Genomic DNA, 12137 nt, shown 5'->3' on the forward strand with positions numbered 1-12137 from the left:
ATGATAATTTTGATACTATCACAATTTGTCTCTAATAGGTACTTGAAGGATTACGATTACTATCAGAAGTGTTTAGCGGAGCAGGTACGCGAGAACAAGCCGACGTTGAAGCGGAATCGTAATCAGTCCGGTTGTCTGTGTTTCTCGGGCTCGAGTAAAACCAGACGGGAGGGTAACACCGGTAACGGCGGAGGCACAAAATCGACGACGTCGAGCGAGACACCGGCAGATCGGCCACTCTTCGACGCCTCGACTGAATCCGGCGAGCAAGCCGTATGACAGGAACCAAGCGGCCTCAGCCGCTCCGTCAGATTCATCCTGGTCCTACCTGTGCTCATGGTCTTCATATGCACTATTTTTACCATTTTGATACTGCTACAGATTTATACTTAAGCGGACTGCAAGACACCAAAGAGACTACGCGTAAACGCACGAAACACACACCTAAATATATGTATATGTACATATATTTATTTATATATATAATATTACCATATATATGTGTAATATAGTATACATATAAATAAATGTATATATGTATAAATTATATTTATTATATGTATAAATAAAATATTACAATATATGTGTAATATATACATATAATATATATATATATATATATATATATATATATATATAGAAATACACATTACATATGGGTAAATAAAAGACACATACACATACACGTACCATGAAAAACACGCAATCCAATAATCGCGACGAAAGCCGATTTAGGGCTAGCTAAGGGATGCATTCGATTGTAGCTCGTTGAGATCGAGTCTTAAATCCTATTCCCTCTATCTCATATGTGATTTCTCTTTTTTCTAACGGAATGATTCTTCGCGCCGTGCATTTTTAAGAAGCTCGATTCCGCCGATCGATATATCGAGTTGGTCGCGAGTATCCGTGAACGTTTCCATGATTTTTTTTTTGTACATGGACCTGCGGATTTTTCGCGATGCAACTCACATACTTCTATCTTCCGCAAATAAAACAAAAACTTCATGTTTTGAGGGAAGACTTTGTACTTTCTCTATTTGCACGTTGATATCCCGGAATGTATATGTACATTCAGAAACAAAATGGTGTGGATGCCAATACGAATAAAGATCAACTCACTTTCGTTTAATTCGTATTTTTCCTTATTAAAATAACGATTGGTGCGAATAAACATATCCATAAACAATCATTTCACGTATGTACAAACATCTCAAAGAAATGGCAATCTATAAGAAGTAGAAAAGATAAACTGAGTAGAAAATGTATTATTTTTTTGTCGTATATCAGAAAAGAAAAATATATGTATACGTAATAATTAAAGTTAACTATTCCTATTCTATTTTAGTCATAGAATTTTAAAAGTACTTCCATATGAAAAGTATAAAGTCATATCAAGACGCTAGATGAAGGATATGAAGAATAATAAATGTGAAAGGATTAGTTAAAGTAGTAATTATATAGGAATGCTTAGAGTTAACGAAATCACGTTGTATATGATAATCTTGTATATGCGTACGTTTGTCAACATTTAATGTCTTTCCACATATATAACCGGGATCGTCGATTAAATGAAGAAATCAATTATAAGCTTGAGCATCCACACTTCATTGTCTCTGATTGTATATACGCGACTTTCGCGAATATAACGCAACGCGCTTGCATCATGCAAGTATCGCCGCCTTCGCCGATGCAAAGTTTCAATTTGTTGTTAAAGAACACGGCGACGGTCGTGTATTTTAGGTCCCCATTCTGTAATTTTTAATAACAGCGTCGGTGTCATTACATTGTCGTTGCACAGCTTTTTTACTATGTATATATTATACTCTCTAAAACTTTTAGAGTGAATCTCATTCTGAAGAGTGAAATCTGTTAAAGATTGAAAATTGAGCCACTCTTTTTTAAGACTGACTCAATTGTTATTCTTTAGAGGAATATTCTCCTTCAAAGAATTAGAGAGTAAAAATCCTGCACAATGATAATGTAACGATATTGTTGAATTACAGAATAGGAGGCATAGAGCATCGATCACGGTATGATTGTCGTTTCGGTATGACTCTTTTGCGTTCCCTCCGTGGACCAGCGATTATTACGACAATCATCCGCGATCCACTGATTGCGGTAATTATTACGCGTAATATTTCAAAAGCGACACGTAGGAAAGATGAAATTCCGAATATTGGGCTTTAAACGAAAATACGCGCGATGTCTGTTTAAATTAAGAGAAACGGAACGCACGGCATGCGTAAGATAGTCGTTCTATTGTCGATGCGTGTTAGACTGAAGAAACGAGCAATAGCTTTAGTTAGTAGCGCAGCTAATAAGCGATACTGTGCAAACGCAAACTCATCAAAGTCAATCACGTTCCTCGTTTCAGTAATTCGCGTTGTTTGAACTTCGCACTCAGAATCTTCTTATTTTTCTTTTTAATACCCGAATATATATTTATCCCGTTTTGAGTGCAAAAATTTTTGGAAATTTCAAACAACTCGAATAAAACATAATCTGTTGTTGCTATTTATTATTAGTTATTATTGTACTGAAAGAAAGTCTGGTAATAACTATCAAATGTATTTTATTTAGCGGATTGGAATACAATATTTAATAAAAGTTACCAAATATAATAATAGTAATTAGAAAAGTAGAATAATGTTTAGAAAAATAAAATTATGTAGCATAGTTTCGGTTATATTAATCGAACGTTTGATTAACATTGTTTCATCAAAGCTTAAATAAGTGTCATCTAGAATTGATATTATCAAGCTAGATTGATTACCAGGCTTTTTTCAATATGTCAATAGGACAGGGAGTTATCAGAAGACACATGCTTCACGGCAATCAATGGCAATTAGCCAAAGTGCTGTCTTGTATCACAAGCGACGGAACGTGATAGACTTTGAAAAGATCGATCGATTCTTCGTTATTTTTCGGTATAACAGTGTTGGGCATTTACGGATATACTTAGGTAAAACGACATATTTTAAAGTGCATTGGCCACTTAAGAGATATTCATTTTTGGTTACAGGATACATTCGATGAGAGTCTTGTAATTATAACATTGGATTATTTTACGATTTTGTTCATACTTTCTTTTGTGCGTCAGAGAAATTAAATTTGATTCCAGTCAATGTAATATACTAAAAAGTAGTGATTAATTGAAATATTTTGATTAAATGTTAGTATTAAAAGCGCTATTGTTTAGTGCTCAAATTATTAATTATTATTGAAATTTAACACATTCCAGTATTAAATTTTTGTAAGGGCTTAAGACGTGAGCAGAACTCGTAAATTGGACTTTATGTTAAAAAGTAAGCAGAAATATAAAGCTATCGACGCCACTTTTATTGCATGAAGAAATTCATGACATTTAATTCAAGAGAAAATATACCGCGGAGAAAGTAAACGAAGACTCTCGTTAAATAGAAAACTTACGAGAATGCAAATAAGAATGGTCAATATAAATCACATAGTGGTCAATAAGCGTAAGTAGCACTTACACGTAATGTATGTAGAATACTGAAACTGTCACCTTATAGATAGCGGCGACTAAATTAATGTAAGGAAAGACGGAGACATGGATTATTTCTTAAATGTAATTTGAAAGTCATTGTCCAGAGAACGTCTCGATTTATCGCGACATTCTTTGGTTTTTTTTTAAACGTCTCCGTGTTGTCCGAACGATAGTTTAATTATATACGTAAAGTGATAGTTTAGATATTCTACACCGTGATTACTCACTGTTTACTCGAAGACGCCCAAGACTGGTAGGTACGTAGACATTTAAGAGATACGCGACGCAAGTGTGCTGCGCCGTGTAAGTTTGTACTCTACGAAGAAAGTGCGGCGATAAGTTCTGCCTCTTCTTCGTCCCATCTGTAAGATCTATAATAAATGAGATCACTATTTCCTTTTCTAACTAAACTAAATTTCACATAGAACTCACCACTTGCAATGGTAACTCGCAATTACACGCATTAGATTGCTATAACTTTATTTGTTTTCGCGAAGAGAGGGAACTGATCGCTAAATATATCGCCGCAGTCGCATCAACATATCGATTATGATAATGAGTTACTGCTGCGACGACGTTATCATCATTGTCATCGCGGCAGCGACGAAATTCTATCATATAAATAGCGACAGAAAGAGAGAGAGAGAGAGAGAGAGAGACAGGAAGAGAAAGTAAGAGAGAGAGAGAGAGAGAGAGAGAGAGAGAGAGAGAAAGAGACGATTATGTTTGTAAGGAATGTACTAGGATTTTAGGAATCTAGGTAAGGCAAAGCTTCCTATTTTCTCGTCCACGAAAGGCATCCGCGTTTCGGCCGGCAATGTTTTATCTGAGACTTATTTTATTGATATACGTATTATTGTAATATAAAATCTCACATTGAAATACCATACGTGAAAACTATTTCAAGCAAAATTGGATTCTGATCTAATTTTGTTGTGCCAGTTAGATTAATGAAGTGGCAAATCGAGAGAGAGAGAGAGAGAGCGAGAGAGAGAGAGAGAGAGAGGGAGAGAGGCGGGAGAAGGTGAGAGATAAATTTGGATTTCTTCGTATGCTTTTCAGGGAGTATTTTATAAAAATGATTCTTGCGCACATTCGAAGAAAATGTAATTCTGTCCGGCCGTAACGATCGGATTAGCGTAATAGTGATACGATTATTAATTAATAACAACGTTAACGATAGTCGTAACATGTAATAATTATAAGCTAATCGATGTTAAGGTATTATCATTAATAATTTGATACTCGTTAGCTCCGATCGTTCGCGTAATCATCTTCGTACTTTTCGATTGACTCGCTATCGTTTCTTGATGAAAATAAAAAACAAAGTATAACTTGAATGTAAGGGAAGAAGTAACAGAAACGTAAACAAAACTTCTAGGAGATGAAAATTGACACAACGAAATGTAAAAAAAACGTAAACGCCTCTTATTACATTTGACTTATGCTCTGATATTTATTTTTCTCAGGAATAAACATGATAGCAAAAGGATAAATGAATTATGTTTGCCTTACGAAAGAAAGATGAAACAAAATGTGAAATTAAAAGAAAATATGAAAAAAGGGATACGAACCTAGATAGCACAGAGTCCAAAAAAATATTTTTTTTTTAGTTTTTAATTTACGAATGAATTCTTATTTCGTTTAAATTCTATCCTAAAAGTTTTCTTGAGAGTCTCAAAAGATTTCATTTTTATATCACCAATTGTGAGCTTTTTTTCAGATTTAAAAGATTTTCTTTTCTAGTCTTTTTTTCTATTTCTTAATTTTGTATACGAATAAATTATACTTTGATTTTTAAATGCAAATTAAATATTACTTTTATTTAATTAAATATTACTTAATTAATTATCTTTATTATTAAATATAATTAAAGGTAATATAAACACATATGCATAAATATGTAGGTGTATTTTAGAATTCTTCTTAAATTTATTTTGAACACATTACGCAAATTCATAAAGAACTTAAACAGGTGAATATAATTACACGAGTTCAAATGAATCAATTGTGCTACATGGGAAGCTTAGGGACGTAACACACAAATAAATTAGAAACACGAGAAAGTAATTCTTTCTCACAATCAGTGAGCCAAGTTTCTCGAATTTTATCAAACGCTTGCTACAAAAATTTTGTCAAAAACAAATTTTATCAAATGTTGCTATAAAAATTTTGTCATCAAATTTAATGCAAATTCTGCTACTTAAGCAGAATAACAAGTCATTATGATATCAAAATGATGTCAAAATGACTCCAAAATGATCATTAAAAGTCATTTTTCAATTCCGATTCATTTTAATGTCATTTTGACGTTATCGTGACTTGCTGTTCTGCTTGAGTATATTCAATGATATTAATAAATTGATAGTAGATATATAACAAAATTTGCTGAAAACGAATTGTCGACAAAATTTTGTTGACTACCTCACAGCAAATTAACGAAAAACTGACCTTTACTTAATCCGACACATGTGTGACAATTGTTTTCACATTATTATGTCAACAAGCTTTGTCAGGAAAACACAAGTTTAATACGGATATATATATATATAGTTGATGTCAATTTGCTGAAATGTTTGATCGAATTTGCTAGCAATTTGTAAGCAATTGCTAAAATTTTGCTAACTGGATTTCTGAAGGTTCTGAAGATACAGTAAAGTGGGCTTTTCGTTTCCAATTCATTTCAATTCATTACAATTCTTCTACGTGGAGGCCGATAGGCATTTCGTCGCTGCACACGCATTCGCAACAAGTCGTGCTACTGCCCGATCTATAACAGAATTATGTTTAAGCGAGAAGAGACGTGAAGGAGTAGGAAACGTCTCCGGCGTAACAGGAGGCGAGATGCGACGTATGTCTGTTTCAGCGAAGGTGAGAATATAACGTCCCACTTGTACGCTACGTCAATTTTGATGTCAATGTTGTCCTCTTCGTCGCTCATGTATATATACATATATATATATATACATTATACATATATCTAGCCGTAAGTGTGTACATTTTATACTGAAATACTGAAACTGATAACGAAGGAGAGTAGGATTAAGCGCGTCATATTGATAGATTAATCGAAAAACCAAAGGATTCGTGCGTGATTTCCTCACGTTTGTGTGCGCGCGGGCGACAGCGGAAGAGGAAAACGAGAATCAGAAGCGTGTTTCTTCGCGAAATCAATTATATCCTCGACGTTATCGAAGCAATATAAATGAGACGAGACAGAATATAATCAGTCACATTTAATACATATAGTGCTTTCATTTTACTTTAATTATTTTTTATTTGCTCTTTTCCCTCCAACGCTTCAATGACGTCACAGACATGAAAATATACCAGATAATTATAATTAACAACCGGGCATTATTATATGTACTGAATGAGTCAGACATAATGAAAAAAATAAAAGAAACAAGGAATATAATAGATTTCAACTTATTAGAACTATTATAGATATCGAAATACACGCTTCTGATAGGTTGAAATCTATTATTCCTTACTCTCGTTATTCCTTCCATTGTCTCAATCCTTACAATGCAAAAAGTATCATGCAGTGTATTTAATGTATAAATATGCGGCTAAGCTTCCACTTTTTTTTTAAGACTGGCGTCAAACATTTTAAATATCGTCCAAACAAAACTTTCAACTTACCATGCTATTTTTTATTTGCTTTTCGAAACCAATTTCAAAATAAATGACTCCAAGTTACGTTACATTATACTTCATGCGGGAAATCGATAAGCGCGAATTTTATGGATTTTTAGATACGTTGAAATACTATTTATAGAATCGCTATAAAAACAATGTTATTACGTTATTGAAATGAATTCTTGGCAAAGAAAAATTGACGAATCTAAACCTTTTTCGCGCATATCATATACCTACGAGATTTATCTATTTCGTTAAACTTAAAATTGTTTAACACCAGAACTACAGCGACGAGATTAACATGTAATTTTTACTATCTAAATTAGATTATCACATATATTTTTGAAAAAGGGCTAAAGGGAAAATTAAAAATTAATCTCGATTTAATAATTTATATTGCAACAAAAATCACGGAAAATCTCAGAAAATATATGAAAAAAATTACAATTTAAAAAATTTGAGAAAAGTTATAAACTTATTTTGATTTATACTTTTGGTAGTTCTAATGTTAATCAGATCATCCGTGTTTGCCTTTTGATTCGTTACCTTTTGCATCCATTTTGTATTCCTTTTTACGCGTTTCTATTCGTGTTTTCTTTTAATTTTAATTTATAGATTTATGAAATCTATAAATTACCAAATTTATAGATATTGGTATACTTTTTCTTAATTCTCTCTTCTAAGAGAAACATATTCTTTTGATAAATGAAGTTCTATCATACTGTAACATCAGGTACCGATTATCAAATGCTTCATTTTCCTAAACTCGCGTGTTCCCTACTGATTGTTAATAATATAGCAAGATATATTTATCTGTGATATTTTGCTTTTATATGATTGGGTAAAAGAGTTTGACTCATTCCAATTTAATTGAGAAAGCGAAACAGGGCTTTTCGATCTCATGACGAATAAACATTTTATATGCTATTGAGACTGTTCTAGATTAGAATTACTAATGCGCAGATTCACTTGTATCTATAAAAATAATAACATTTTCTTTCTTTTCTTTATTTCTCATACTAATGACTTTTACTCTGCGTATAACAATTTTGGTTTTCTTCTCATATAGCGTTTTTATAGCTTTCTCTTCTCATCAAGTACAAAGTATGAAAAAAATTAATAGAAAAATATTTAATTACCTGAACAAATAAATTTAATAATGATAAAAATAATATAATTAATCTATTTTAATGTAATTAATCTATCATAATTAGAAATAAATTCTCGGAAACAAAAAATGGGAAATGTGAACATCAAAACTTACTCATTTTTCGCTTGAGAATAGTTTATAAAAATGCTGTTTCAAGCTTGAGCGATCCAGGAATGTAAAATAGATAAATGCAAATACGATATATTTGTTTAAATTACAGTGTCTTCTTCCGAACTAGTACATTTCATATTATTCAGTTTTTCCATCATTCTAATTAGAATTAGCTTGCAATATTCGGCTATTACGCACTACTTTGCACCCACGATCGAAAGAACATCCATATGCAAATTCAAGAGAGAAATACAGGTTTTTTTTTTATAGCTGTCGATAACGAGGACAAGTAATACTAGTTATTAAATACGACTTATAACTTAAGAGAAAATTTAGTTCAGCGATATCTTAAGGTATATACAAGAACGCGAGACGAAAAACGCGGAGAACGTAGTTCGAAAACGATCGGCCGACAATCCACGATTACTAAATTTCGCACTTCCCTAATCGATCGAACCGATCACTTTTGCGTTCCGGTTCAATCTGTGCGCGCGAATGCGAATCGTCGTTCTACGCTCATCTATCTTGAGGGGTGATAATAATCTTTTCATGATATGTGTAACATATATTTATACACAATACCACGCACTATTTTTGCGTACTTGCGTGATAAATATCTAGTAGATACGATTGTGTTATTTGTACGAATAATATCATACGAGACACAGGATGTCCTTCCGCATCATTCATGAATAAATAGACTTCTTTCTAATACACTGCAATTATAATTAAAAATTACTTTACCATGCAGATATGCCTTTAAATAATTTTAATTATACATGTCACGTCTATAAAATTTTACGTTTTTTCGAATATGAAATTATTTTGTATAACTGTTGCTGCTGAGTATATAATCTACATTATTTTAAACGTAAATTCTTTTTTTTATATGTATTCTTTAGATGTTCGTTTTAATTTGCAAAACATTTCGTGAAGGTTGTAGTGTTGAAAAATTAGAACATCAAATTAAACTTGAATAACAGCTTTGAAAGATATAATTATTCATTACCAATTAAAATCTCAATTATTCGCTGTTGCTAGCTTAATTATTTTATCTTACAATTAGTAAAATACTTTCAAATATAGATATATTTAAAATAGGGATTTTATGTCTAAAAAACATTTTTTACTAATTAATAGTTTTAAATAATAGAAATAATAAAATCTTCAATAATAGAATACTAAGAATCATTTTTTATAATTTTTATGCAAATAAAATTATAATTTATGTGAATTAAAATTTCAATTGTAAATATTTTATCTCATATTGTATAGTTGTATATGAATAAATAACATTAAAATTTGAAACTGTTATATATACATATGCACACAACAAAATATCGTTTTTTATAAATGTATATAATTGTTTAGAAAAACACAAGATACCGTATAATGAAAAATATGATGGCATACTGAAATGGCATGGATAGATAGTTAAAATGAAATTGTTTGACGGCTTAATAAGATAGAAATAATTTATGCAATTTCGACAAAGTCGATTACTTTGACTTTCATGATTTATGCACTGTTGAAATTACTATTAAAAAGTAATTGATTAATTACAAATTAATTAATTTTATATATTGTATAATATGAATACAAAATTACAAATAAATAATATACAAACGTAGCCTAAATACATAAATTATAAAGGCGCAGAAAGTGTTTTCATTGCAGCTTTAATTTCATCGTAGAGTTCACGATATTCGTAACTTTCCGTGATGAGTACCACAAGACTGCCACGTTTCATATTCATCGCTGCACCAATATCCATTCTCGATGGAGTGAAACAATAGGGAATGTCCTTGTCTTCACATATAATTGGTAAGTGGCACATAATATCTATGGGGTATACATCTCCAGCAAATACTACCAAACTGAAACAAGAAATCATGTAATGCCTCAACAAATAATTCAATATTCAATAGAGGAAATAAAGCTTACCCTCTTTCACCTCTACGAAGATGTTTTTGTACGTCTTTTAAACCATTACGCACATTATTTTTATATTTGGATGCTAAAATAGATAAAAATTGCTTACATATATTATAATTGCTGTATGCCTAAATATTTTCTGTCTTAATTAATACAAAGATATGCTTTGTACAATAATAAATTACTTAAATACTATTATTGTATATATATTATAAACTATATAAATTATAAACTATATATGTTACCGTTGTGAAAAATATTGGTGTTATTAAATAATTAAAAGTAACTCGCCTTTCTTTATACATTTATAAATCTTTTTGGTTAACTTCTTCGATGCCAGGGGTTTGGCAATAGCATTCACAAATCGTAGCTTTTTTTCATAGCTGATTTCTGGAGCATCGATATTTTCGTTCTTCACCACGCTATCATCGATTTCCATTTTAATAGTTTCCTGCATGTTTTGACAATATTTTTAATTAAATAATTAAAAAATGCACGTGTTCAAACATTATTACGAACAACTGTGATTAACACGCGTTCAATGTTCAATAGACAGGCGTCGCTATATTGAGAGTTAGTTGGTTACACTAACGCCTCTGTATTAAGAGGCAAGAATTACTAAAACAGGTAAATTATCATCTCTCTGTATCATAGGATAAGTATCATTCAGTATTTTTAATAATTATCAGGGTTGATAAGTTAATATTTTCTTTAAACTAAAATAAATTAAAATTAATGGTTTAGAAAATTAACAAAATTAATGTATTTAAAATTAATTAAGTTAAAAGTCATTAACTTTTTAACTTTTTTTTTAACTTTTAAAGTTTTAACTATAGTTACTAATCCTGATAATTATACATTATATTATAATCAAAGAGAAATCTGAAAGAGAATGTGAGAGTCTTTTTTCTGTAACCGCGTTACAACATTATTGCAACGTTAAAATCAAATGTTTCAAAACGTTTCTTGTTTACTGGGAACCTGTAGAGGCACCACTTTCAAATTTAACCAATTTTAACAGTGGTTCTCTTTTTCTCAGCAAACATCAATAAATTACATGTAACAAGTAATATAATACAACATACGTAATATATTATAGTTATATTCTTATGGTAAATTGCAACTAATTATAAGAGATACGTTTCCTATAATTTGAGATTTGCTGGATTTGAATGTCCTTATGAATTACATATAAATTTAACATTTTTATGCAATGTATTTATTTGATACCAAAATAAAGAAAACATAAAGAAAGAATTATAATATACAAAGTAATCATCAGACAATATAATATAATAAAATGTAACACAAAAAATAGACTTAAATTTTTTAAATTTAAAATATAAAACATATATTATATTAGTGTTGGAATTAATTCGTAGCGTTTTACAAGAGATGGCACAAGCAGTACACTATTTCGTTGTTACCTATAGTTCTGTATACATTGTAAACATCTATCATAGGCGTCATTTGCCGTACATAACCTTTCTTGAAATCATAAATAACAATACTGTATAATTCATTGAATATGTCAAAATTTGTGCCAGATAAAGTGTTTTTGCGGGGAGTTTTGCTTCATTACTTTAATATGAACAAAAGTGCAGCTGAAGCTCATCGTATTTTAGTGGATGTGTATAGTAAACATGCTCTGGCTGAGCAAACGTGTAGGAAGTGGTTTGCACGTTTTAAAGCTGGTGATTTCGACTTGGGTGACAAGAAGCGACCTGGTCAGCCGAAAAAATTTGAAGATAACGATTTGCAGGCACTGCTCAATGAAAACTCATGTCAAAC

At 31.1% G+C, this 12137-nt stretch overlaps 2 protein-coding genes across 8 annotated transcripts in view; one reads left to right on the plus strand and one right to left on the minus strand.

Moving 5' to 3' along the window:
* The window catches only part of RhoBTB (Rho-related BTB domain containing), a 33844-nt gene extending 24721 nt beyond the window's left edge, over positions 1-9123 (plus strand). For all 7 annotated transcript variants that reach the window (XM_087413617.1, XM_011055882.2, XM_011055879.2 and 4 more), the window contains one exon: positions 39-9123. In XM_087413617.1, coding sequence (XP_087269743.1) covers positions 39-279 — 241 coding nt within the window. In that variant the 3' untranslated portion in view covers positions 280-9123. The remainder of the gene's footprint in view (positions 1-38) is intronic.
* An 847-nt stretch (positions 9124-9970) lies between these two features.
* Positions 9971-10922, minus strand: LOC105145954 (H/ACA ribonucleoprotein complex subunit 2-like protein). Its single transcript, XM_011055874.2, has 3 exons — positions 10638-10922; positions 10356-10428; positions 9971-10288 (listed from the first exon to the last, which is right to left on the minus strand). The coding sequence occupies exons 1-3, from the start codon at positions 10801-10803 to the stop codon at positions 10057-10059; spliced, it is 471 nt and encodes a 156-aa protein (XP_011054176.1). The 5' UTR covers positions 10804-10922; the 3' UTR covers positions 9971-10056.
* Positions 10923-12137: the final 1215 nt, after the last annotated feature.

Source organism: Acromyrmex echinatior, chromosome 1 (assembly GCF_024713525.1).
Source record: "Acromyrmex echinatior isolate Ae372 chromosome 1, ASM2471352v2, whole genome shotgun sequence".
In the NCBI taxonomy this organism is placed as follows: Eukaryota; Metazoa; Arthropoda; class Insecta; order Hymenoptera; family Formicidae; genus Acromyrmex; species Acromyrmex echinatior.